Source organism: Atractosteus spatula, chromosome 11 (genome assembly GCF_055471065.1).
Source record: "Atractosteus spatula isolate fAtrSpa1 chromosome 11, fAtrSpa1.hap1, whole genome shotgun sequence".
Lineage (NCBI taxonomy): Eukaryota > Metazoa > Chordata > Actinopteri > Semionotiformes > Lepisosteidae > Atractosteus > Atractosteus spatula.
Window position 1 is genome coordinate 44879734 of NC_142716.1, and position 26735 is coordinate 44906468.

General features: G+C 46.1%; 1 protein-coding gene across 3 annotated transcripts; it reads right to left on the reverse strand.

The window, feature by feature from the left end:
• cdc42ep4b (CDC42 effector protein 4b) lies at positions 1-26425 on the reverse strand. Of its 3 annotated transcripts, none has more exons than XM_088928012.1 (3): positions 26037-26425; positions 4185-5404; positions 1-2811 (listed from the first exon to the last, which is right to left on the reverse strand). In XM_088928012.1, the coding sequence occupies exon 2, from the start codon at positions 5194-5196 to the stop codon at positions 4198-4200; it is 999 nt and encodes a 332-aa protein (XP_088784138.1). In that variant the 5' UTR covers positions 5197-5404; positions 26037-26425; the 3' UTR covers positions 1-2811; positions 4185-4197. The 3 variants fall into 3 exon arrangements, with proteins under 3 accessions (XP_088784138.1, XP_088784139.1, XP_088784137.1); XM_088928013.1 differs by lacking the exon at positions 1-2811 and adding an exon at positions 25646-25741 and having other exon boundaries at positions 2852-5404; positions 26037-26422; XM_088928011.1 differs by lacking the exon at positions 1-2811 and having other exon boundaries at positions 2852-5404.
• Between the last annotated feature and the right edge of the window lie 310 nt (positions 26426-26735).

Genomic DNA, 26735 nt, shown 5'->3' on the forward strand with positions numbered 1-26735 from the left:
GAAAGATTACCAGGTTTTCTTTTATTGAAAAATATACTTGTTATTTGGAAGGAGAAACAGGAAGTAAATACATATGTATAGTGAGAGAGGAGCAAAGGACTGGGAAATGAAAAAAATTTCAGCTACTGAAAAATAATTTTAAATGGAACACTTTCAGAAAAATGCATGTTCTTCACAAATATATTTAATTTTTCTTCAATGTCGATGCAGAGTGGGTATTCCAACGGGCTGTTACAACAGAGGAATTTCTATTCTACACAGAATCACACACAGCAGGACGAGCTCCTGACCTTCCGCCCTGCACTGAAGCTCCTCTGTTGCAGTGCTGTGCCACTCAAGGGGAAAGGCAAGGGGCCACAGCTAAGACATCTCTTCTGAATCACCGTTGGCACTTTTAAAAACTGTCCCCTAGACCGAGGCAAGCTCTACATCTTGATCATTCATTTTATTTAGCGAAACAAAAACGAGCACTTGTCTGGGAGGTCTACAGGTCTATCTGGTCTCTGCTTTCTTAATATACAGCCCCTACGTTCTGTACAGCGTGACAGCCTGAAATGGAAAGAGGTGTAGCTCCATTCGCTCAGTTCAACGTACAGAGATTACAGCCCAGTCTCTGGCTAATTTCCAAGACTATCAATTTGACTTTGGAATTTACTCCAGAACTAGGTCTTAGAATCAAAGCATTGTATAACCGATTCATATCATTAAATGAAGATTAGGTAGTTTGTCTCTACACGAATTATAAAACAAAAAAACCCATGGAAAACAGGTCTTCTTTGGCACCTTATGCTCTAAAACAATTTTGTCCAACAATAGGTCACAAATTTATTATGGCATTCCGCAATATTAAAAGTAGCTTACTGCGGTAGCACAAATATGGCCATTTTGTTATTGGGCTTAGCAGTCATAGAAAACAAAAGTCCTTTCTGGAAAGGTTTAAATGAACTCTTTTAAAACAAAATGCTGACACCTTCCTTCTCCACCTTCCAGAGAACATCAGACACTTATACACGACATGCTACTTAATCAGTATCTGGTTTTACTAAAATAGCTAGATGTGGACTTGATCTTAGTACAACGTGGGTCCAGCTGTCTTGTCTTTCCCATAATTATAAGCACATGACATGACCTGTTTCTTCCATGAGCAAGCAGCCTCTTTCTGTAAAGCCTGGCCACGCTTTGAGCCTTGAAATCATGTAACCTGCACAGCACTGTTCTGATGGAGATTCTTCCAGCCACAGAGGAGAAGTTTAGTTTGCACCTTCAGGCACCCATCAGAGCAGCAAGGCAGCTCCATGGCCACTTCAGAATCCCGAATGTCAAACGTGGGCTGTGCAAGTCCTACGGGACTCTCAAGTCAAACGATGCCTGCACTAGACCCAAACCCGTATTCTCACAACTGTAGCGTGCAGTTTGTTGTAGCCTTCTTGTTTGTCCAATAAGGTAGCAATCACGTATAAAAAAACCCTGCTTTCTGCTTTGAATGTTTTTGCAGCAGAGCCACTCTGTTGTTTTAAGTATGGGTACACATACAGCTCTCGGGAGTATGAAAATGTTTGAGACTGTGTGAAGATAAGGTTAGAGGAATCTACAAGAAGGGGAAGGGGAATCAGTCACTGATCCATCCTCCAACACAATGTCTGAATGCAAACTCTTGGCCTGAAGAGCTCACAAGTGCCTCTTTCCAACAGAGAAGGTGGGGCATGTGTTTGAGTGTACAGCTGTGGGAATTCAAGGCCAGTCTATCTGTGGAGCCTACACATCTGGGCAGACGTGGACACACAGGGCACTGCTGCCTGCCATACAGCTCACAGATGATTTCAGCACAATGAAAAGGAAGTCTGTTTCAATCAATGGTTTGTGGAGGATACTGCAAAGTGTTTTGACCACATCTCTGAACTCCTTAAAACAATTTCTCTGCAGAGAAACAGATTTTAAACAAAGCCGACAAGTTTCTTTCTCAGGACAATGACCCAGAAAGCTGCACAGCACATGACTGTTCCTCCTCCAGAGTTGAACCGACCAGATTCCTTCTGTAAACCTCCAGCAAAAATACTCAATACCCTGATTTGCAAAGAATTTGTGTAAAGAATTGTAGGACAACTTTGTTCTGAAACAGAGGTGGTAAAACCGCACTATTTTGCATGACGATTCCAGGAAAAGGCCACTTCAGATAAATACAATGTTTGATTTTTTTTCTGCATTTCCTTTCTTTTGCAGCTGAAATACAAAATACACATTAAATGAACATTTCTAAAGTCTTTACATCTGTAGAAAAGTTAGTGTTTTACATTTCCCAAACTGAAGATGTTTAGGTAAAGAAACAGAACGTCCCATCACAGTTCGCAGAGGGAGGCCTGGCGTGAGTCCACTGTGAAGGGTCTGCATCATTTAACTATTGCTTTTTTACTTATAGACCTAACTACTGCCTACAAATCTTTGTCCCCACTGGCCTCTCCAACTCAAATGCCAGCTACATGGAAAATGAGGCGAGAGATAATTGCTTGAGTACCTTTGAGGGAAAAAAAATACAACCTAAAAAAATAGCCTCCACTCCCAGAATGCACTGTGAATTTTAAAGCAGGGTGGGGGTAACTCTCAAAAGACTTCCAGAACAATCCATTTTTTTTAGCAATCCCAGGTTTGGGGTGTCTTTTTATCTCCATTCGTAGCCAGTGTCTCATGCCCGATACTGAAATGCTCTCTTCCATGGACTGCCATTCCCAGAATGCACTGCACACTGGAACTCTCTTCCTGTGCACACAGGAAATTGCGCGCCAGCAGCGTAGCTCTATGCCTCCCGTCAGGTGTCTGGAGGAAGCGGGCAGACGATAAAAGAAATAAACCAAAGTTCGGCCTAGATTAATACTTTTATAGGTCCTATGTTTATAAAAAGGGTACAACAATGAAAATAAAAACAATATTATAAAGAAAACCACCCCATTACTGTATTCATCTCAGAGAGTTTTAATTATGATAAAATAGCTACCATGAATCACTTAATAAACCTGCATTTTAGAGAGCTGAGAAGGCTTTCTGGCCCTGACTTCCCACTGACAACTTTCTTCAACTGCGGCTGCCTCCCAGAAACCACAGCCAGCGGGGGATGAATGCACTGTCCCTCCCCTCCCCTTTCCTCTCCCAGCTCCTCCAGACTGCAGGAAAACACAGTTCAGTCCGTGTAGGCTTGACCCTCAGGCTCATTCCAATCGGCTTTCTAAGGGGGGGGGATGTTCTTTAGGCAAAAGGCTAGAAGATTGCAGTGGCCTTGGCTCGTCTGTGATCCGACTCTGCTGTGACGGCTGGAAAGCTTTATCATTGCTGCTGATACTCCTACACTGCAGTCGTCCATGTTCACTTCAACAGCACTGACTATAGCCTCAGCCATGCTGCTCAGTGTTTAGGGGCCCCAATACTGACTGTACTGTTTTAAGAACAGCTGTCAGTATATCCCCTTGTGGTTAAGCAAAGAAATCCCGTTTCCTGTTTAAAAGCATTTGGCGCCACCTGCATTCGATCACGATAAGGAACCGCCTTTCTTCCGTTGGACTGGATAATGTAATCTCTAAATGCAGCGCCGCTTAAAAACTGAACTGCAGCGATAACCTCACATTACATAATGCCGTTTGTTCACAAAGCACTCGAGTGAGTGAAGGACAGCGCGCAGGTAAATGTTTAGAAACTTCATCAGGAGGAACATGGCCCGGAAAGCATGAGGGTTCTGGTTCTGACAGCAGTGTGCGAGCAGCAGCAGTGGTGGAATAGTGTTCTCTTTTACAGCATTCGACTGCACAACGGCACATGGCTGAGTGCGTGTAAGAACTTGGCTGTCATTTAAGAAAAACAAACAGGTTAAAACAGTCATGATAATATTTCAAGAATTCAGAGGTCGTTTTCTTAATTCCTGGTCCTTGCTGGACCATTTAAGGATTTCAGCATAATAGTCCACACAGTCTCCTGCTGCTTCAGAAGCAAGGGCATCTGCAGAGTGCAGGAACAGTCACAGCAGTACAGGACGAGGTTTAATACTGTGATTCCAACTCAAATATTAATTTGCTTTCCCTTATGCTAATGATGGACTGAACTGCAGCTTCCTGTAGACTGGTAGAGCCAAACACCCCAGCTAGTGCCTTCTCTAAAAGCCCAGGTCCTAGATGCCATTATGGATTCGACTGCGATCGTACTTGTCTTTCCTCTTTATACTCTAATTTCGTCGTCGTCCTCGTCCATGAAGGAGAAGTCCTTCTCGTCCTCCCCCTGCGGCGAGCTGGACTTGGCGCTTTCCGCGTCGCCCTGCGCTGGGCTCCCCTCCAGGGCCGCCGATCCCGCGCTGGAGATGGACGAGGTGTCCAGCTGCTGGCGCCGGGGCTGGGGCTCTGGGGTCAGGGGGCCGGCGCGGTGAGCCTGGCATTCTGAAGCTTTGGGCGGGCGGGGCTCCTCCTCCCCCTGGCCCATAAGAGGTGGCGAGCCCCTGCCTTCGCTGCTTCTCCCCTCCTCGAACCCCAGATCGTCCTCCTCCCAGGCGCTTTTATCCATGACGCTCAGGATATCTCCCAGCATGGAGGGACCCAGGTCGATGTGGAAGGACATGACGGACTCGGCGTGTTTCAGCCCTCCCCCGACTCTAGGGGGCGACGACGGGGGGAGGTCTGTCAGCTCGCCGAAGTTCTTCTCATCCAGCTCGGGGTCGTAGGGCCTGTTTATGCTGGAGGGGGAGGCGACAGCGGCGGCCGCCGCACCGTTGACAGGCTTCTCGGAGTCCGGCGCCTTCTTCAGGGGGCTGGAGGAGAGGCTCTTGGGGACGCGGCCACCCCTTTTCTCCCCGTCCTCGTCGTTGAGGTGCGGCAGGGACACGGCGTTCTTCACGAAGGTGGGGGAGCCCCTGGGCGGCGCCAGAGTGGACTCCCGCTTGTCGGCCCGCGTGACGGACTGGGACCGCCGGCTGTGCCGGAACGTGCGGGAGAAGAGCCCCGGCTTGGGGCTCGGGGAGTGCGCCGGGCTGTCCCCCTCGCGGGGGGGCTCCCCGGAGCGGGTGCTGAGGAAGGATGTATCCCCGAAAGCGTCCCCGCCCCGGCCCACGTGCATGGTGTGGCGGAAGTCCCCCAGGGGGGCGCTGATCATCTCCACCGTGAGATCGGCCCGCGAGCGGCGCTTGGACTGGGACGAGTTCGAAACCAGCTGCTTGAGGATCGGCATTCTGACACAGCTCCCGAGAAACGAGGGGAAGAGGATTCGGGATGGGAGATTCCCTAGGCAAGTCCTAAATAAGCTCGAGTCCTTCTGCTCACTGGAGGCGGGCTATGTGGAGACGTCAGGGTACGAGAATTTCCAGATATCTCCAGGTCACAGCCATTGCAGTCCCCCCACCATTGGTCTTGACACCCCAAAATCCTCTCGATCAACCCTGAAAAACAAAAGCAAGAGAAACCATATGGATGAGATGTACAGCCGACGTCTACCAAGTCTTCTAGTTTCAGATCTGACGAGCACGGCAGACAAACTGGTATTCTATAGTTTCATTCTTTAAAAGGAAAGACAGCGGACGGTAAGAATCAATAAAACAGAACTATGTTTGCGAGCCAACTAACTATAGACAATACAATTCACAGCACAGAGTTGCAAAATACTAGTAAATCTTTCAGCTTTTCACGAAAACGCAAATTTCAAAAGGTCTTGACAGCAGCAGTAACTGGAATATTCAAAGTAAAGGGAGATCTGTAGTACTCCAAGACACAGAGGTGGAAGAAACCAACATAAAAAGGATCCAATTTTAAAGATGGGCTGCAACATGCGTGAAAACTTTATTATAATTTTCAACTACAATATTGATCTCGCCAAGAAAACTATTATGTGATGCATCGTCAGCTTGCTCTCGGCAAATGGCATTAGAGGACCAGGACTCTTGAGCATCCGCAGTCACAGAGAGAGGCAGAGCAGCCTGCTCTCCATCAGCACCTCAGAGCCGCCCCCTCACAATCATTTCTGTTTGTTCAATTCCCTGCCAGCTTGCAAGTAAACAATCTTTTCCATGTCAAACATGGTTTCCAGGTGACTACGTTCAAATGGTTGTTAATGCACTGAATTCATTAGAACGGAAACAAAAAGAAACCCAGAAGCATGGTAGATCTGTTCAATGCACCTGCAAGAAAAGCAAGTATTGAATAGCAGAACTATAACTAACCAGGTGTGACCCACAACAATAAGATACACATTGAAGTGGCCTCATAACTGCAACTCTATCAGTCACAAACCCCCAGCACCTGTCCGTCTTAAGACGCATTTAAATGTATGCAGGTAGAACACACCACCAGGGGGCAGTGTTCATGGCCTGCCCCACGCAGTGGGGTGCACACAGGACTCTCACAGGGAAAACAGAACAGAACCATAAGGTCCAAATCACTGTAAATGGGTAAGGAAAAGAGAAAAGTGCAAGACTGGTGGCTAAGTCAAGCCGGAGAATCTGAGAATGGAGGTACTCAACTCTCAGCTCACGTTTGCCTTATTCTACACTGACATCTCCATCATCTGTAGACCTAGTGTTGACAAGAGCCCCAAGGAGCTCTAACGCAGTGTGTTGCACTGGCACATTGATCTGGGCAATGACACCCAGCTTATTGAAACAGTCTTTATCGCAGTGACGCTGCCAAGGAGTTACATCCTTTTAGAATAAAAGCTAAAGGAATGCAGACTTTCCAAAATCACAGCTACACTGCCAGAAATGCTTAAGAATGAATTACTGCCATGCTGTACTCCATTATATATTAAATAACCTGTCGTCCTTCACCCTAACTGCAGAGGTTTGCACTCAAAGCAATTTTTTCTGAAAGGCATGTTCGTCCCATCAAGCATGTTTTTCAGGACTCTTCCTTCTCTCCTAACCACATGTGTGGAACAACAGGAATTCTCATCAGCGTGCTCCGGATTCCCAAGCAGACCCCAGGGAGCCCCTGCGCCTTCCATATGATTTCCAGTCCCGACTTCACAAGTTGAAATTTACACGTAAAACCAAGCCTCTGAAGATTCGACCCTTCTAACAATCTTCGATGGCGCTTCTTGATCTCCTGTTCTGGTTTTTACGTCATCAAGGGATCAGGTTGCTCTCGTCTGGCATTTTTCTCATTTTCTAGCTGCTTCTGATTCTAAAGGGTCATTTACAGCTTTAGGCGAAGAAAATCAAAATCTGGTTTTACGCCACACACAAAACTTGTGTTATTGCTTCCCCTAAAATGAACTTAAGGTTTCTGAAAGCTTTCTTCTTTCTCTTCAGTACTTGATTAGATTATTAGCTGGTGTGCGGTGAAAGTTCTGGCGCACTATGGCTGCCGTCGCATCATCCAGGTGGAGCTGCACACAGGTGGTGGTGGAGGGGAGTCCCCATTACCTGTAAAGCGCTTTGAGTGGAGTGTCCAGAAAAGTGCTATATAAGTGTAAGCAATTATTATTATTATTATTCAGGGAGGCCTGTTTGCAGGCACTTATAAATGTTGACAAACAGAAGTAGCGTCTGTCCCAGTACAGCTGCTCGTGTGTCTTAGTCCGCCAGCGCTAACACCCAGCACTCTTGGCTTGACAGTAATCACAGAGATAAAAAAATAGTCGGCACACTACTGCACGTTCACTTGCAGCCCATTTCCTCCCCCCCTTGAAACAAATGAGGCAATTTTGAGCTACAGCCCTCGGGGCTCGGCCGAGCGTCTCGCTGATGGGAGTCACCTAAAAAAACAAGAAACCGTCCTTCCAGCCAGCCGAGTCGCTGACAGGGGAGGATGTGTCGTCACTGAAACCTCAGGTTTCATATGCTGTACGAGTTACCCTCAACGCAGGCTACAGGTCAGGCCACGCCGCCCCGGAACCTGAGGAGTGGAGGTTTTGCTTATTTTGAATGCAAAAAAGTGTTGATGAACCTTTAAATTCCTGTTTGGCTTTTAGTCACAGAATGATGGATTTCAGGCCAGAGTCAGCAAACTTGTCAAGATCCAACGAGCTGCTGCTAGAGAAGGCTCTGCTTCAGCAGCAGGATGTCGCTCTACCCATGTCTCATGTGCAGCAGCACGCCTGGCGGGACCTCCTCCTCTAGTCTCAGTGCTACACCATGACCTCATGCAAGGCTGCGTAATTATGGTCTGCAGCGTTCAGATTTTTCCTCAAGCTTGTTCCTGAACCACTGGCTGGTGCCAACCTCAGGATCTGGCGCGAGCACGCAGCCAGAGGGCACTGTCCCATTGCCTGCCCCACATTACCACTCCCAAGCCCAAAGCACATGGTGACCTGGGGAAATCAGAAATGGATGACAGAGCAGAGCAAAAGGCTTGAAACCATCTCTTGAAAGCACATCCTAGGGTCCGCTGGCTTTTTTGTTCCAACTGCTTTAGCAAACCAAATCTGAAAAGGTGACAAGGAATTTGCTAATCAGACCATTCTGACATCAGTTTTGACCCATCCGATTTCACATCTGCCCATCCAAATCCATGGAAAACAAGCAACCCGCAAAATTTTCAGGAGCGGAAAACAGAGCATCCAGCCCCAACGAAAACCAGTAGGCTATGAGAAGCAGGACTGGGAAGACCTGTTCAGAGAATCCTTTCCTGAAATCAAGTGAGTTTCATTTCAAGGAAAATCTTAGCCTTGAAGCACACAAACATTCCCCAAGTCTACAAGCCCAATTCCATTAAGCAACCGTCTGCGAAGCTGAGCAGATGCGAGAGTGAAAAACAACAAGATGGGCGGAGTGCTGAAGGACAGCTGGATTCAGTTGTCTTGCCTGTAACAACACTCAACAGTTAACCTCGTTATTGGAAAAACTTTTAACGACCCCTCAAGCCTTTCCAAGTTTCCATTCAGTCTGGAGAATTCGTCCACCCACAGACAAAATAATCCCGATGTAAAAATAGAAAGCAAATAATGAGAAAAGCCACATCCCGCTGCACTTCGAAAATCGGCATAGAGCTCCTTAAGGTTTCAGTATTTCCAGCCTGCACAGAGAAACACTAAGCACTGCCTACAACACGGTCAACCATTTAAATGGCACTGAAAAGGAAGAGTGCAACAATGCTAAAATGGAATGTTTTTTTTAGCAGTGTAGGTCTCATGTTAATCAGCATGTTTTCTAAGCAGATGAGAGAAAAACAACTTGCAGCAAGAAGCCAGTCTGTAATTAGCTGGTTGGGCGTTTCAAGCTACTGTTCTGTCAACACGATGCGCTTGCTGTGCTGGATTCAGCAGTTTCACAGCTTGACAACATGTTGCATCTCGGGGGATCTGTGCTCTGTGTAGGCAAGAGGCAATACTGTTAGCACTCGGCTTCAGTTTGTGAGGCTCCTGCATGTGTCTGCAAGTGTCGGCTGAGCTCAACAGCCCAGACACTGCTACATCGAGCCCGAGCCACATGACACGACGGCCCGGACTGTCCTGGTGGGGCTAGGGTTAGTTGGCGCTCTTGGCTTTCTGACCACCAGCTACGCCACCCATTCAGTGTGCCCTTATAGGCTTGCAGTGATGCCAACAAGAAGCACAGCAGACTCCTCCTTTGTCAGGCTACAGGTAAAGAGAGGCCCTGCTGACCAACTCTGGATCAACTCTCGCCCAGGAACAGGTACAGGAGCAGTTGCCAGACAGCCCAGGCCCGAAACATTCGGCAACTCCGAAGGGGCTGACATTGAAGAAAAATAATCGATTCCAACGTAAAAATAACAATGCCCTTATTGGGATCTGCTACATTAGGGCTTCAATAATCTTTCAATTATTTGAATCGATCCCAGAATCCTCTACTCCAGGGTGCACTTTCTCCCTGTACAACTCGCACTACAGTCATCACAATTTAAAACAAAAGGGCACCCCCTCCCTCCTCACCCTCTCAGTTCAGGTTTCCTGCCTCAAGCTTACAAGTCATGCTACACCATTACTCATTACGGCCTTTCTCGTTAAAATGCCCTTGAAATATGATACACCCGCCCCCCTCCCACCAATGCCAACACCACACTCACCTGCCAAGGCTCTGACTGACTACTGGAGGGAAAAACTCCCCACAGACAAGAGAGCAGCTCCTGCAGCGCGAGGTGTGGTGCACAGACACTGCAAGCACAACACGACCCGCGGTTCTTTCCCAGAGCAACACTGGCAAGAAACAATCAAGTGATTGGACGAAAAGAAAACTTGCTCTTACAGAGGGGGGAAAAAAATTAATAGAGAACATATGGAATAGAGAACAGTTTCCATAATCCCTCCACATCCGGAGTTGATTTTCGGCCTGGGACTCTGTGTTCTTCCTGGTCCTGAGCGATGGGGGTCCTGTCAGCTGCCGCGCCGGCTCCCAGGAAGCTCCTGCCTCTCTCACTCTGGCCAGGCCTGCACTGAGCCGGGAGGATCAGGCCGTTCCCGGAGCACAGCGTACCGCTACTCTCCCGCTCTCACAGGAAGCAGCAGTTTGGAACACACGGCCTGGCAGCCCCCATGAGCTCCTTCATGGGTACGACTGTCATTCAAAGTGAATGCGCTGCCCATGTTGGTGCACAGAGCCGTTGCCACCAGCAATGCCAAACTACATCTTACAATCGGAGGCGCAAAAAAAAATAACCCAGACAATTAAGCAAATTCAAGAAGGCAGGAAATACCACAGACAGATGATCAATATCTAACTACCACTGTCGATACTTTTCAAGAATGTGTGTGGCTTCTCACTGAAAAGCATTTAGCTGTACCCTGGCAATGACCTTTCAAAACCAAACAACTAATCATAATTTCCCTAAAAGGGAACTGCATTTCAATTTCCCACTACATCTGACAGTTTTCACTTTCCATCGTTCAACAACAATCACAATATCTGAAATCAGGAGCTTCGCAAGGAGCTTCGCAACACTGGATTTCTTCACTGAAAAGACTCATGGTGTTCAAACAGGACGTTTTTATGCATGGATGGTAAACCTGACCCAGACCAACAATATTGTTTCAGGCATGAAGTCTTCATCCGATCCGATTAAGAGGAAGAGTTTGTTTTCCCAATCCTTTTACTTCACCTCAATCTCTTCCTACCTTCCCTTAAGAGAAAAAGATCTAGTGGAGGAAAGGGTCTAGGTCCGGATGTCTTGAATTTGTACGTCTACAGATACTTGGCATTTCAGCCGGAAGATCAAATTATTAAAACAAAAAGTAAGTTATGTTTTCGATACTGAAATGTTAAAACTTTATAATGCACTAGTGAGGCCTTGTTTAGAATTATGTACAATTGTGATCACCACATCACAGAAAAGATAACTGTTGCTTTGGATGCCTTCCAGAATAGAGGAACCAGACACATTCTGGGGGTTAAGGAATGTCCTGAACTGGCAGGCTGAAGGAACTGTACATTATTAGTCTTGGAAAAAGAAGCTAATGAGGGGAAGTACTGGAAAAACCTCAAAAGGAATCGACAGTCATCCCAGCAGATTTCCTTAGAATGAACGAACCAGAGGACACAAGCGAAAATGACGTATAAGTGCACAGGAAAACTTCTTTAGACAAGAGTCTGGACAGGCCACCCAGCCATGCTGTTGATGCCTATAACCTGACTTCTTTTATAAGATGTCTGGCTGAGAACCTTGGGATCAACCTACCAAAGAGGGCAAATGGCCATCTCTCCTGGTTTAAGCAGAAGTCAAGGCAATGTCAAGTGAACCCTGAGAGGGAGAGGAAGTAGGAGAATTACCCTTCCTGGGGTTCATGCTCCATGCAATTGTTCTCATTAACAATCTAATATTTGCTCTACATCGCTTTTTACATCTCTTAGCAAACTGGTAAAATAATACTACATTGAAAAAGTTATTCCACTCCACTGACAAACCCAGATGAAGATGTTTCTAGCAGACAGGGCTATTGGCTAAACATTGGTTATTCTTTTTAACCTCAATAACCTCCTTCTCACAACAGAAACATTTACACCTTTAGTGGGAACTTATTCTAAACCTTTACCTCCAGGCCTTTTACTTGAAAGCATGCCCATTTATGTTTACAAAAGGCTTCACTAAAACTTCACAAGATTATGTTCTGGGTACTACTGCTTTATTACATTCCCCTTCACTGCACACGTCTGGACACTGGGTCACATGCTGTCCTCCGGAGCACGTCTCAGGCGAGCCGCTGGCCTTGTACTGCGTGCTCACCAATCACCATTTAATTTTCAACTGCTTATGTGAATAACAAGCTCTCATACCTACCTTGGTTGAAGCTGCTTTTAACAACCCAAGCTCTGCTTTGCTTCAAAGTGACAGCAATTAAACACTCTTGGCTGTAAGGAGTCCAGGTATTCAAGCTGCTGCCATCTTGCATACGAAGAGGTCCAAAATGGTCACAGCTCAGCATCAACACAGCCCGAAGAACAGCTTTCCTTTTAAGTCAAGCAATGATTCGCTTTCCACAAGAGCCCTGGCCTCTGTCGGAATGGCACAAGATGCCTGCCCTCGGCTTTATACACAGAGCACTCCCAGCCACACCACATTGAACTGCCCCTGCTGCAGGTCACAGCCATTCGCATGCAAATGATCAAGAAAGGAGCTCAGACTAGCCGCCAGCGGAGCCTCGTCTGTCCCATTAATTAACCCGCGGCAGTCATCGGCAGCACCCCCTCACAAATGCATGCCCTGCTTTTTAATGCTAATCCCGTTATGGAGGCAAAGGTAACTATCCCATCAGCAGTTCATCTGAATAAAGTCTGGCCACATTACACCCCAAAAGCCATATCTGATGTGATATCATAAAAGATTAAAGCAGCACATAGAAACGACATTTGTCAGGCGATCAGTAAAGACAGACAAAATTAAATCGTATAGTTCCTAGATAAAGCACTCCAATCAAATACTGGATAATGCTTTGAAGCGATATCCTATTAATCTAATATTCTTAAAAAAATAAACATGCTCTCAACATATTTAGAACACTTAATGGCTGAGGAAGTGTAAAATCTGTCTGGACCAGTAACGTCTTCAGATACACCTTATCTAAGTTTGATGGTGCTACCAAAATGATACACTCAACCTCACTTTCAATGATAAAAAAAAGATTTTCATCAGGCTAGAAAGACTACATCAACTGATTTAAGGAGTTGCCAAACCTTGTAATTGACAGCCCATTCTCTGTCATGAAAATGCAAAAACAAATGTTGACCTTTCCCTCCTAATTTAAATGATCACAGTAACCAGCATTGTATGCAGCATTCATTCAAGAAACAGCTGGATAAGATCCGTGGACTCATTACTAACAAGGCAGATGGGCTGTATGCCCGCCACTTATTTTTAACCATTGTTATGAGTAACTGGACAACTAACAGTGGGTCAGTACTAGCTGAGGCTGAGCTCTGCAGTCATGTCTAGAGAGGACACTGACAGGGGCTGAGTTGGAACTCCAGAGGAACTAGGGTGTCAATTTGTGTTCGAGTTTCCCTAAACTGTTTTTTTTACTTTCCCAAAACCCACCTGTTAAAGGACACCCGCTTTCCACCACACGCACCCCGTTTTAGTTATGACTTGTCCCGTTTCCTGCACAGCAAGTCCCCACAGCCAGGACCTTATCTGGTGCTTTTCCAACGTCTTTAACCATTGTCAGGAAACTGCTGCCGATCGTGAGGCCTGCCCCAGTATGGTGAGCGAAACACATAAGGAAAAACAACAATTCAGTATGGAAACTGGGGAACAATTAAAAAGGGATGATGCCAACTTTAAAAGCCTGTACTGAAAGGCTCAGAAAACAAGAAGAGATCAAGAGATGAATGGTAATTACACAAGATGCTGTCCCCACAAGTCACAGAAAGGGCAGCTGTATGCAGTATGTCACCTGTTAGGTCCAACGCCTCTTTAAATTACATACCATATACTTCTAAAATCTGGCCGACAGCTACCACACCTCCGGAACAGAGCAAATCATGGAACCTTTAGTCAAAAGCACACTAATTCAGGGGAAGTTCCAGAAAACAATACAGTCAAGCTACTTATCTGCAAGTGCTCTGGGGGCATTTCTGATTGGTACTAGCAATTTTCAGTGATGAAGGAGATGAGAAACTATGGTTTGTCAGGACAAATAAAACTTCAAATTCTAGTCAATGTTAAATAATAGACAAAAAAGACTTTCCCAATGCCCCATGTTTATTAGGAAACGTTAATGAACATATCCTGATACACATGCATAGCACAGACGGCGCAGGCAGATTCAGGCATAGCTGCCACACACAGGCTAGCTGCTGCAGGATCAAGTCACGCGTTTTGGTACCACACCCCTAACGTGACCTCTCTCCTCTCACCTGCAACTGACTGAAGAGAGTTACCTCTCCACTGAAACAGACCTTAATACTGCTTATCCTGTTTTCTCCCTCATTTTCAAACCTGTCCTATCGGTCAGCTTCCCGATCACATCGTGTTTCATGCGGTCTTTGGGTATGCAGCCACAGAGCTGAAATGGTACAACTTTATTTCTAAGCACCAGTAACTCATTAGAGATCTGGATTAAGAGTACAGCATCATTTATACTGTGACAATCTCTACACACTCAATCTTGTTAATGACAGGGATGACGGGTGTATGGCAGATGTTAAATCATGTGGATGTGCATGTCACACTGGTGCATAAGTAAAATAAAAATGTCTTATGCTGAAAGGGAAAAAAGGAGGGTTATAAATGTCAGCCCTTGTTTTATTCCTCAAGGTTTCATCTGTCAAGGTGACAGACAACAGCACAGGCTGGCATGCTGAAATGTCTCTTTCTTGGTACCCCAGTGATGGGGGCCACTGGCTTTCCTTCTGTGGGCTGATTGGTCAGCCTGGAGCCCAGCCTGAGCAGAGCGCGCCTCCCTGACATTTACAGAGCAGAAAGGAAGCTCAGAATGGGCACGACCAGGGTGCAGAGTTGGCAGGGCTCTTCAGGAGAGCTGTGCTCTTATTGCACTAAACGTATTACCTAAACCTCTTGGAATGTGCCCAGACCTCATTAGTCTGCCGAATGAGAAGAGCAGAGGAAAGCGAGACAGAGGACGATTGTGTCCGTCTCCAATTTTTCACTCCAACTGAGTTGTCTTTTATTTTATCTTTATCCTTGTCTGGCTGCTGCTTTTTTTTTTTTAAATGTGCTGATCGCCAACGGTTTTATGGGATGGGGCTTTTGTTTTAAAAGGATTTTTCCCCATAAAGGATGGAGCTGGAGGGCTGGGGGTGGGGGGAGGGGGAAAATTGGAAGAGTCTGCACAGGAGAATTAAAAAAAAAAGTGATTCTGAAATGACAAAAACCTCATTCTGAAGACACAATCTTACCCCCTGGCAAAGAGTGGGGCTGAAAAACCTTTTCTGGAGAGGAATCGGAAAGCAAAATAACTGAAATCAGAGTGCCACTTCAGAAACCTACTGCAACAATGGAGGAAAAAGAAAAGTTTAGAAAAAGAGCTCCCCCTTTCACTATTACTCGCTTTTCCGTACAGACAAACGGGTCATTTCACCAGTATGATAAGCGTCTGATAACAGTGCTGCAGAAACTAAGCCTCTGTTCAGCAAACGCAGCAATTACCGTCTCACAGAAAGACGTACACAAGGTCAGCCTGCCAGAAAGTGGATGGGAAAGGCAAAGCACCATGGGACTGTGGAGGACCGAGAGCAGGAGGTCTGTGGTATTGACATTGTGGGTCATGCTGTCAGGAAGGGAGGGCGGAGGGCACTTTCCCTCCAACGGTGACTGCCCTGCGGAAATAAAGCACGCCGCCTCTTCCTGTTCTCTCACATGCAGGACACCTGTGAGCCACAGGCGCCTGAGCCTGCAGGCGCAGCACTCATGTAAATTCTCCAGGAACCCTCGCGTGCAAATAAAAAACCGCATAACGCGCGTCCCCTGGTCTCCTCAGGCACTCCCTCAACAGGACGCTCCAGCCTCCTCCTTTCCAACGGCCCTCTCGCTTGAGGGCACAACTGCACCAACCGGCCTAAACACAGGAAAGAAATGTCTTCTCTCGGCGCACAGGTCTCGCCAGGGAACAGTAAAAGTGCTGTTTTAAGAGAAAACCCTCAGCATGGGCTCTGTCCTTAATGATTTAACCAGAGGTGGATATAAAACCGTTGCTTGTAAAAACTATATTAATCCCACTGGTCTGCCTGCTTGGCATGAAAAGAATGGGTTCCCACAATGACTGTTTGTTTGCTTTTCATACTTTATAAGTGATAGCTGGCAGCAAGTGCTTTAAGCAGAAAAGCCCGTTTCAGTGTGGATGGATCTAAGGCGGAGCTCCATCACTACGCATGTTTAAAGCGAAGAGCCTTTCTTAATTGGGGCCACTTCCCTAATCTGCCCCCGTGAAGAGCCAGTTAAATTATCGGGAGTCAAAACGTGGCAGTTTTGGTCTCCTGCTTATTTCATTAGCACCCCAGCCGAGAGTTTTAATGTCTATTCCTATTTCCTGCCAAAGGACAGAGACATCGGCAGCCTGCTCAGGGCAGGCGTCTTCACGATCCTTCTGACAGTGGCCGAATAGAGCCGCAACAGCGGTAGTACGTGGAAGCTGAGAAACCGTGGATCACAAACTGGAGGAAATTCATTTGGGCAAGTAAAGAAACACGGCATCTGTCAAATATCCAGTCAACTCAAAACGCAGCGCAGTATTGAGCAGTGTGTGGTTTCAGCGTGTGGTCATCCCCCCTGTATAACACAGCATAGCAGGGCGCACCTCTGACTCATGTCGTGTGGCCGAAAGCTCAGTGCACAACACACAGCAACTGTCCCACTCAAACAGCTCAAACCTAACACTTTCCAACCCGACGCAATGAAAGGCCGGCACCACACAGCTTTGCTCGCACAAGCAGTGACAACTGCATTGACCTGCTCAAGACGGACGCTCTTTGCTCTGGAGGGGATTGAGATTCTCCTGACAGTGGCCAAACAGAGCAGAGGACTCGCAGACACAGACTCCGCGCGACCTCTGTGGAATAACAGCAGCACGGACGCGTCAAAACCTGATTATCGCAAGCCGATTTCAAACGCGATGCGGAGGAAACACAACAATTACAACACACTTGAGAGAGGCCGAGTTTTAGAACGCGAGCGACACCCACTAAAAACAAGATCTTAAAGGGCCACACAGTGAGTGAGTCATGTTAAATAGGTGTGTTTTTCTGCCTGAGCGGGGCTGTTAGGAGTCTCGGTGCCCAGAGCAGCAGAACAAGCAGCTCCTTGACACGGAGCACAGGTTTCCCCCGAGTCTGGGAGTCACCGAAGGAAAAGGCTCTGGCTCTTCCGGAAAATGAGGGGGGGGGGTATCACTACTGCTCTTGCAAAAGCCTCTTCTCATCACAGGACAGGACGCCTCAGTGCCCAGGTAAGTCCACTGGCAGGCACAGAATCACCACAGCCCAGCCACTGGGGTCACCTGCAGGTCAGCGCCTCTCGGGCTCCGGATGAGCACACCCTTGCAAACAAATGAGCAGAACTCGGAGTGCAATACCCAAAAAAAATGAATCAGTCTCTCTGAGTGTATTACAGGAGGTATCAATAACAAGCACAGACATCACTTAATAGATTAGATGTTAATCAGAATATTAGCTGACTTGCAGAGGAGTCTTGCTCTAGACAAAAAAAAGCAGGACCAAAAATCCTTACAAATTTCCCCCAGTGCATCCCCTGAATCTTCCACACTTTATGTTCACTATTTGTATTTGGCCAGTATCCAGGCTCTACTAAAAAGAGCTGATGGAAAGAGTCTATCAGATGAGACAGTTCAGCAGTGCTGAGCTGGCACGCTTGTGATCACATGTAGCTGCCCAGGTGGAATAAGAGCTGAACAGAGGCAACGAACTATGAAGACTCTCTGGACTGTGAAGGGGCTTGTAGCACAGACGGGAGGTGCTATTTTTCTCAAACTGCTGGCCACACAAATTCAAATTCAAGGAATTCTATTGCCTTGAACAATGCAGAAGCATTTAACTGTATTTACAGACACTGGCATTATAAACATTACTGGAAACACACATTACGTAAAACCTTGTGAGACACTGTCTGCTCCTCAGGCTGTGATAGGATATCAATTCAATTCAATTCAAGGTGCTTTATTAGCATGACCAATGGGTACAATCAGTGTTGCCAAAGCAAATGAAAGTAATGATATTTACATTAAACAAAACAAAAAATAAAAGTAAAATAAAATCTACAGACATATTACAGACATTTACAACAAAGACATATTATAAAATATTGACATATACTGTAGGCAGCTGGAGCATTATTGGGAGACAGACTCACTGTTCCTCAGGCTGTGACAGGAGATCACATATTGGGCTGCCAGTAACTCATATCTCTCACAGATAAGAAGGGCCTTAACACTGAAGAATTCAGCGAGTTAATGGTTAATCACTGTCAAGGGGGCAAATGCTCCTGGAAAAGAATGACTCCCACAAAGAGCTGGACCTGACTGAGTGCCACAGTCCAGATGATTGAAACCAGATGGGACGTCTCTGGAGACCTCACATCCTAACTTGTCAAGGTTCGGAGCCCCATTCAAATCTGCCACAGTTTTTCTCACGAGTTAGTACAAGGTCTTTTTTCCCCCCAAGGTGGGGAAATTCTTTTGAAAGGCTAGCTCCGGAGTCGGCCTGCTTCGGTACATGCGACCCAGACCTCAACAACGCGAGACAACAATGAAACGCAAGAGGTAACATTTTCCCCATGTTCACATAAGTGGAGAAAGGTTTTTATCTTCCGACGGACTGCATGAGCGCCGAGTTACAAGTTAAGCCTGGAAGGGGCTCCGCAGAGGCACTCTGAAAGCAATTAACTGTACCACATCTTTGGAATGAACAAATTGTTGTGACAAAATAACAGGGAGAAGAAAGAAGGAACACTTTTAAGTGTGTCAGTGTCTTCTGCTCAGCTTTGAAAACATACACAGAACAGGTCTCACTTCTTTGCACTACTTATTTATTCCTGTGCAGCTGGAAACCAGCAAAGCTGTAATTATCCTTGTGGAATCCCCACACACACACGCCAGCTCCTACAGAGGGTTTGCCACTCTGCTCCAAGTACTATTCACAACGTGCTCTCCAGCATTTATCAGCAAATTATCAATGCAGAAGCTGAAAGAAAAGCCCTGTTTGAAAGGAGAAGAGGCTAAGAATCTTACAAGGCTTACCACACCGCACTGAAGCCATTTTGGGAGACAAATATTTTAAACCAAAGGCCACTTCTTTAGCGAGATCTCTTACAAAGCAACGACTGCGATATCCGTGAGCAGGTTTGTTCCTGTTCCTCTGACACGGACAGAAGCCAGCAATTGAAGTCTGAGAACCCTTTGGACTCTGAACCACAGACCAGAATGTGTCGTACCAGGGCCTGGTTTCAGCAGATAAAGCAGCTGAGAAAAGACAAAACCAGGCAATGCTGTAATGGAGCCTCCCCAAAACTGAAACACTGAACATTGCCTGGGGCGAGGGTATTGAAGTGGATCTAGATACAGATCAGTAAGAATGAATCATTTCACTTTTTAAATACACTCACCCCAAAAGTACACTAAGCAGCCCCTACTCTTCTACCTCGTCACCATCCACGTAGGTCAGCCCATCTCCTATTACAGAAGCCGAACGGGAGAAGGGGGGCTCCACAGGAATATTATTCCTTGATAAAGAAGGAAATGGCACATACTTGAAGTGTATCTGCTTCCTGGCAGTTCTCCTTTTAATGACACTGGAAAAGAGGCTTGGTATGCACCCAGTTCAAAAGGATCCATTTCTGTTCCCGAAAACTATATCCTGCTATTGTTTTTTTATGTAATAAGATGTGGCTCCTCCGAGAGCGTGGGAATTACCTGCCACACCCCCCTGGACAATACAGCCGGACAGAAGCCCTATCGGACACAACCCGGATAGGCAACCTGTTTGCACACCACGCTGTTTCACTGCATGTGAGGAGCCGTGTCCGAGCGGTTTGGCCACAAGGAACTTTTCCACCTGAACTCCACTCACAAGTATGTCTTCAGGAAAGCAAAAGGCAAGACCTCCTTCAGGTGCATAACAGCGGAAACACTATTTCTTCTTTCTGGTGTTCAGCGTGGAAGTAAGAAGTAACCTCTCTTTGTTCCTTTTTTGTTTCCATGCCTAACTGGAAAAAAAACTAATCTTTAACAACTATAATGGGGAAGAATCGTTTGGTTAACTGTGAATACAACAGGGGCTCTCATACATTGTACAAAATATTCACAAAGCAGTTTGATGCTTACAAATAATTACTGCAGAATCCAACGGAAAAATAGCAGAGTAAACTGCAGTAATGCCAGTCAATTCATGAGAAACTACGAAACCTGAGGTAATCAAGCTGTGGTAAGTCAGGATGAGGGTAACACTCACCTTAATATGATGTGTTGGTCTAACAGATACAAGCAGTGAACACTCATGCACACATAAGCACAGGCCTAGAAACAAAATCAGGCACACCTGTTCACCTCAATGAAATCTCTGAAACAGATCTAACAGATACTAGCAACACCTGCCTTCTGTGGGGCATAACAGACAAAGTACAACACTTAGTGCAGGCAACTGTTTCTCCTGCCTGTGATCTCAGTCAGGGGTTATACAGCTGTCAACATAATGGGCAAGTATGGTGATGAACAGTGTAATGAAGTATTGTATGGAGCACAAAGTATTTTAAATGCCAACTGAGTTCAAGAACTCACATTATGAAACACAAGGAAGTTAAATGAAGAATATTACAGAAATAAATGGATTTGCTTACAACCAGGTTCACCATTGACCCAAGGCAGGGTATAGCAGAGGTTAACTTCACGTTTTTGAATGTTTGTCTCAAACGTTGCGTGCTTCCTGCTTTTGGCATGGAATTAACCTGGAGTTTGCAGCCTGCAAGCTGAAGCAGCTCCACCTCTCCAACCTAAGACCGGACATGCACCAAATATGCACCATCAATTCTTATGCAAACAGCTTCAATAGGAAGGGGGTCAAAGAAGACAGGAGCTTTCACTTTACCTCACAGAGGATTAACACAGCTTAATGCGTGAGCATTCCTTCCTGTACTTCAGTACATGTTTGGCCACCAAACAACCTGACCGGCGCATTCCTACCCAGCCTCTATCCCACAAAAATGTATGCTGCTTTGCACACATACACAGCCCTCTCCAGCAATGTACGAGCCTTTGGTCACTGTCTGCAGCAACTAGCCGTCAAGCCAAATTCCAGAAAAAACAAACAGTTTACATTGGAATTTCCTGGAATGCAGAGGAGGAGGAGCGGACAGCAGCACTGCCTACATACATACATTGCCACACACGGATCACAGCAATCATGCAAGCACAGCACGAGGATGCCAAATGTAGAGCTAATGCAGAACCGTGCATTTGACGAACACAGAGGGCACTCTTCTGCAACACGAAACGGACTAGCAATGTGAAAACTGCAAATAGCCAGCCTTTCCAATTGTTTCTCTCTTTAGCTTTTCCACATGAACTTTTATTCTGCAAAAGCCTTCGGTGTTGTTTCAAAGTAGGCTGCTATTTTACGCATCACACCAGCTCGCTACACCAAGAAGCATTAGCCATGTAACTAATGAGCATTTTTGCGGTCTTGTTGCCTTTCTGTATATTTGCACAGCTCCACAGTGGCTGAGGCAGGAGATTAAAGCAACATGAAGCAGCATGCAGTGCAATGGCGACTTTCAATAAGCTAATTCTTACCCCTCCTATTCAGTCACATCCCCTATACAAGTCAGAAGTCTTTCTCAGAAGCCATGTTTGAAAATGTCAGTCAGTTATTACAGCAAACAAAGCAACAAGAAAGGGTGATTCAACAGGCCAGCATACAAAGGGCATGCACAGGGGGTGAGGCACACCCTGCTCTTCTCCAGGCTGCGCAGATGCTCTAGACCTCCTCATCTCGTTCAGAATCGTGGATACAAACAGGCCGCCTGTCCGAGGTCTCAAGTTCTCTAGTTCTCTTCCCTCCAGCTGCACTTCACTTCAGACTGAAGGAAAATGCACACACATCACTTTCTCCTGGGAGGAAAGCCAATTCTATACAGCACCAGAAACTGGCCTTGCAAAGACTTTCACAGAAGGAGGACAAGAGGAGAAGACAATCTCCTTCAGATGCGCCATAGATCTAGAACGGGCCCTGGCAGCTGCACTCTTTTACTTTAAGAAGCCATGCTGGTTGTAGAGCTGGTCTGTCTAATATGCGTCTGTATTAAAAATGCACATTGTCAGCTCTCTGGCAAGAGCAGCAAGAGCACAGCAGGCCAGGAGAGGAGTCCGTCCAGCTGCTGGCCGAGGTCTGGCCCCAGGCTCAACGAGTATAAACACTTCTGCCTTGGAAGAGGTCCATTCGTTTTCAAGATGCAACAATATTTACTTTAACATTCAACTCAAACAAAAAGGAGCGCTTGGCAAAGCAGGAGTTTGAAATATGTTACGTACAGCAACCATCTTCTGCATCTTCTGAAAATGGTCTACTGCACACCTCTTCAATTAAACGCAAAGAAGTGCAAACTGTAGCATGAACACATGAGACAGGCAATGGGAGACTACTTACCCACTGTATGGCCCATGAATCTCTGTGAGTTTTGTGCCTGCTTGGGCTTCTAAGAACGGCAAAAACTGGACAGAAATCTTTTTGCAAAAAGGGGTTTGCCACCCTGGTCTAGTTAGTCCAAGCAATTTGATCAATTATGGAATGATGGGTTCTCGTGGGCTGGAGGGTATTCATAGTTTTGTTCCAAAAGCTCAACATTATTTATTTAAATATCACTTAGCTAATTGTTCAAATTAAATTATTCCAAGTCATTAGAAACTGATGATTCAACGGTTCCCTACAAAAACCAGCTGCACCAAAGCTTCTCCGTTTTTGTACAGTATTTCAATCCGGAGTTTTACTGTGTCATCAGAGGAAAAGGTCAGCCTGATCGACACTTAACAGGCTCTGGCCCCAGCAGGACAGGGCTGTGGGACCTGGAGGTAGTGTCTCCATGGGGGGGACAGTCAGTCAGAGGGGGGGCAAAGAGCTGCTTGCAATGTCCTTCAGTGGTCAGCATCCCCCCCAGCCTGTATCATTTTAATGCAAGTCAGATGTCTGGCAACTGCTCCACACTTCTTCCAGCACAAAGCAAACCAAGCCATGACAATGGAGCGAACTGCCCAATCGTGTGCCCTTTCCGTCTCGGTATTTACACAAAGGTCGGTCAAACAAGTGGTCTTTCAGCAACACAATGGGCAATCGTAACATTCAGGTCAGGCAAAAAAGATAAACAGTTCTTTATGGTGCGACCACTAGCACATTGACCATCAAAAAGTATGACTGCGGAGCGGGCTGCTCCAATAACACTGGATACAAGCCACAAATCATTTTATGTGCCCAAAAGTCTATGATGATTTCTGTCTAGACAACTGATTACTGTTAGAAAAGCAGTACAGACCAGCAAAAGTCACAAGTGAGAGAAGTTCTCAAAGCCTGTAGTGTTTCTCATTTACTGACCAACAGAAGGAATTCATGACAGTATTATCTTTCCTACGCCTTGTTAAATGAATACAGATTTACTTTTGGAGTAATTGTACAAAGAGCCAAAAAAAGCACGACTCAGTCGTTTGACCGAGTAGATGACAGAACTGCTGTCAAACACAGAAACTGCAGGCAGCATCGAGGAGGAGCAGTCAGGGCTCTAGATTCCGATCCCAGATTCCTGGAGGGTTGCGGGTTCGAGCTCCAGGTTCTTCACTGAGTGGTTCTCCACTGCTGTTCTGACCCTGAGCAAGGTTTTTCGCTCACACACGTCTGGCTGTGCAAATGGGTCTCCAGGTCATCACTGTAACTAAGCATTTGTTCCCAACTGACGTAGCTGGCAAAACAACATGATAAAAATAATCTCTCAAAGAGCAGCAAGCTGCAATCCTTACACAAGCACTAACGGATGACCGAATGTTATTTTTTAGAACCGTCCTTAGTGGTGGAGCAGGACAGGTAAGACAAGGATGGGAGGTGATTTTCATTGCTTTGGAGTTGCTGCCCAATTCCAGCTGTCGACCACTGTGAATACCCAAGCCCCCCCTCCCACACGCACAGCCCCACCTCTCTGGCTCTTCCTATGTACCACGCAACGCTGTTATGCGAAATAAAAATAGATTTTATTCATAAAGAAAGTTGCACAACTTGTGTCTGCGAGTGCTTCTATAGTTATACATGCACTGGTTTCAGTCTCCATTTTTAACACTGCGCTTCCTCAGGGCAAGCTATTTTCATAGGCGTGTACACATGAGGTATATAAAGCATTGATTGCACAGGGAAGGCGTGTCTGATGTAGCACCGATTTAGAAAAATACCTATCACAATCCTAATTGTGCTGTTCCACGTCCCTAACTTTATTGAGCTCGGAAACGAGAACTCTTGGAATCTAACCTTTCGTTTCTGTACCAGCAGGACTCACTCTTACGCAGTCACCAAAGTTGTGCATGAGAATGTCAAGAGGCCAACGAAATGAGGGCAAAATCCTCATGCTGAACCAGTCTGCACCTGGCCTTGCTCAAAGGGCAGACAAAGGCTTCGTTAAAACTGATGGGCTACTCGAATGAAGTCATTGGCCCACCAATGGAATGACACAATCACCCCAGCAGTCAGATACAATTCCCTTTCCCACTGAACACGCCCCCAAACCATCCCTTCATGCCCTAGCTTACTGTATCTAGACAGACCGCAGTATAATCCCCCCCATTTTTCAAACAGCACTTGCCACCATCCAACACATTTACTGGGCTGTGCTTAATGGGTCATTTGCAGGAGTGCTGAAGCTAACAGGGGGCCTATTAACTTTACAGCCTCTTCGTTTTTTAAAGACATCAACTGCTTTTCGCCCCGCAGGCTTTCAGCTCCGACTTTACTCTTTATCATCATCAGAGCTGATGGATGGCAGGCGTATATCGGTGTGGAGGCTCCACACGCCAGAGATATTTCTTCCCCTATTAGAAATGACTCGGGCTGCCTCAGGATGAACGACATCTTTCAAGCGCGCCCTCCCTGCCTTGCAGGTCTGTTCCTCTTGACACCAGGCCTGACGGGGCAGTCCAGTCAACTGGATCTGGGTCCTGGATTTACACGAGGTGACAGAAGAATGACAAAGCAATCTACAGAGAGGGCATCTCTGATGGGGAGAGTCTAAAAACAGCGCCTCTGTTGGCTTCCAGTAAGCTGGGTTAAAACTCATTTTGAGGCTTCGATAGTCAATGTGAGAAACTCGGAACAACCTTTTCAGCCATACAGTCGCTAGAGTAGCAGCGCCTCGTCGTTTTAATCAAATCAGGAGAAGTAAAAACACCGTAAGGCTGCGGATATTCTCTCATGTGCAAGGACGTTAACTCAGTACAAAGTACACGCTGGAGGCGGTTAACCATTCAGCTTTGCGGGCTGGGACGAGGCATTGCAAATCCTGTTATGGGCCAAAAAACAGCTTCGGGAATTTTCCGAGCCGGGACACAGCCATGTCATCCCGCCAAACAAAAATAAAAGCTATCGCAGTCACCCTTTGTTGTGAAGCGGAATCAAAAGCAGTCTGGCGTTAAGACAACAAAGGGACTAGTCGTTGCTGAAGTAAAGCACCAGGAGAAAGGGTTTAAATTAAGTGATGCAGCCTCACAAGGAGACGCGTCTTAGGCAAGAACGAGACGGCTTTTGTACCTCAAGTAAAACAGGCGAGCTCACTCAGACACTCCCTTATCCGAGACTGTGCCACGGCAAGGCAAATGCGAGTTGCAGTACTGTGCATGCACCTATCTGAGGGACAGAAAATCCTTTGTGTTAAATACAAATTAACACAGGAACAAAGATCAGGAGTCCGCTCACGTATCGCTCTTTTCATTGGCTCTGCACGTATTACAAGCTTTAAATACAATTAAAACCTACTCAGGTATTGAAACAGTCTATTTACCATGCTATTTCTGTATTACAGAAATCCTGTAAATTCTCCAATCCACGATACATTATAAGAATTATATTGTAACTACAGTTTACGCAACATCGCTATGCAGCGAAGTTTAGTTTCCACCTACAACTACAATGGTTAACTTACCGTCATGCGATTCTTTTTATCTCCACAAAATCCACACCGTTTAATTATTCTGTAAGGATCCCCAGTTCGCTGATCGCGGGTTGCGACTGTGGTTATTTTAGTACACTAGCCTGTGTATTTTATTGTTTGTTTTTTATTTGATCCGACAAGCGCAAAAAAAGACCCAAGTTTGTTCAGGCGCTTGGTAAAACATCTGCTCACTTCTTTTTTTTTTTATCCTTCACTGACTCGTGGATAACTTCTCAGGTTTACCACGATCTGAAGAAGGCGTTTGAGAGGCACATGATTTTCGTTACAATGTTTAAGGCGTTATTTTTGTCGGTGCGTCTGCTGCTGAATCAACTACTACAGCACCTCAACTCGAGATCCTTCCCGGTCTGTCTCGCACTGCAGCTGCGTGATGGCGCTATCCGCGAACTGTTCCTCCTCCTCTCTCCTCTCAGAGCAATCACCACCCTCTTTACACGTTTAAAGCGACAGGACGCTATTAAGATCACAGGATAAGACAACCGGGTGGCAATTTATAGTTTCGGACACAGTCACGGACAATACTGGGTGGTTTATTTTAATGGAGTGGGCCTTGGTGTTTTTACCCTATTTATTTACTGGTATGTTGGCGACAAGAAAAAGAGAAGTCCGAATAGTTTAATGAAGAAATGCAACCATTTCGACGCGTTTTTAGGTGTAACTTTGTTTTAG

Bases quoted from the DNA above. Each gene is read 5' to 3' on its own strand.
- cdc42ep4b (XM_088928012.1), bottom strand. From the start codon at position 5,196: ATGCCGATCCTCAAGCAGCTGGTTTCGAACTCGTCCCAGTCCAAGCGC.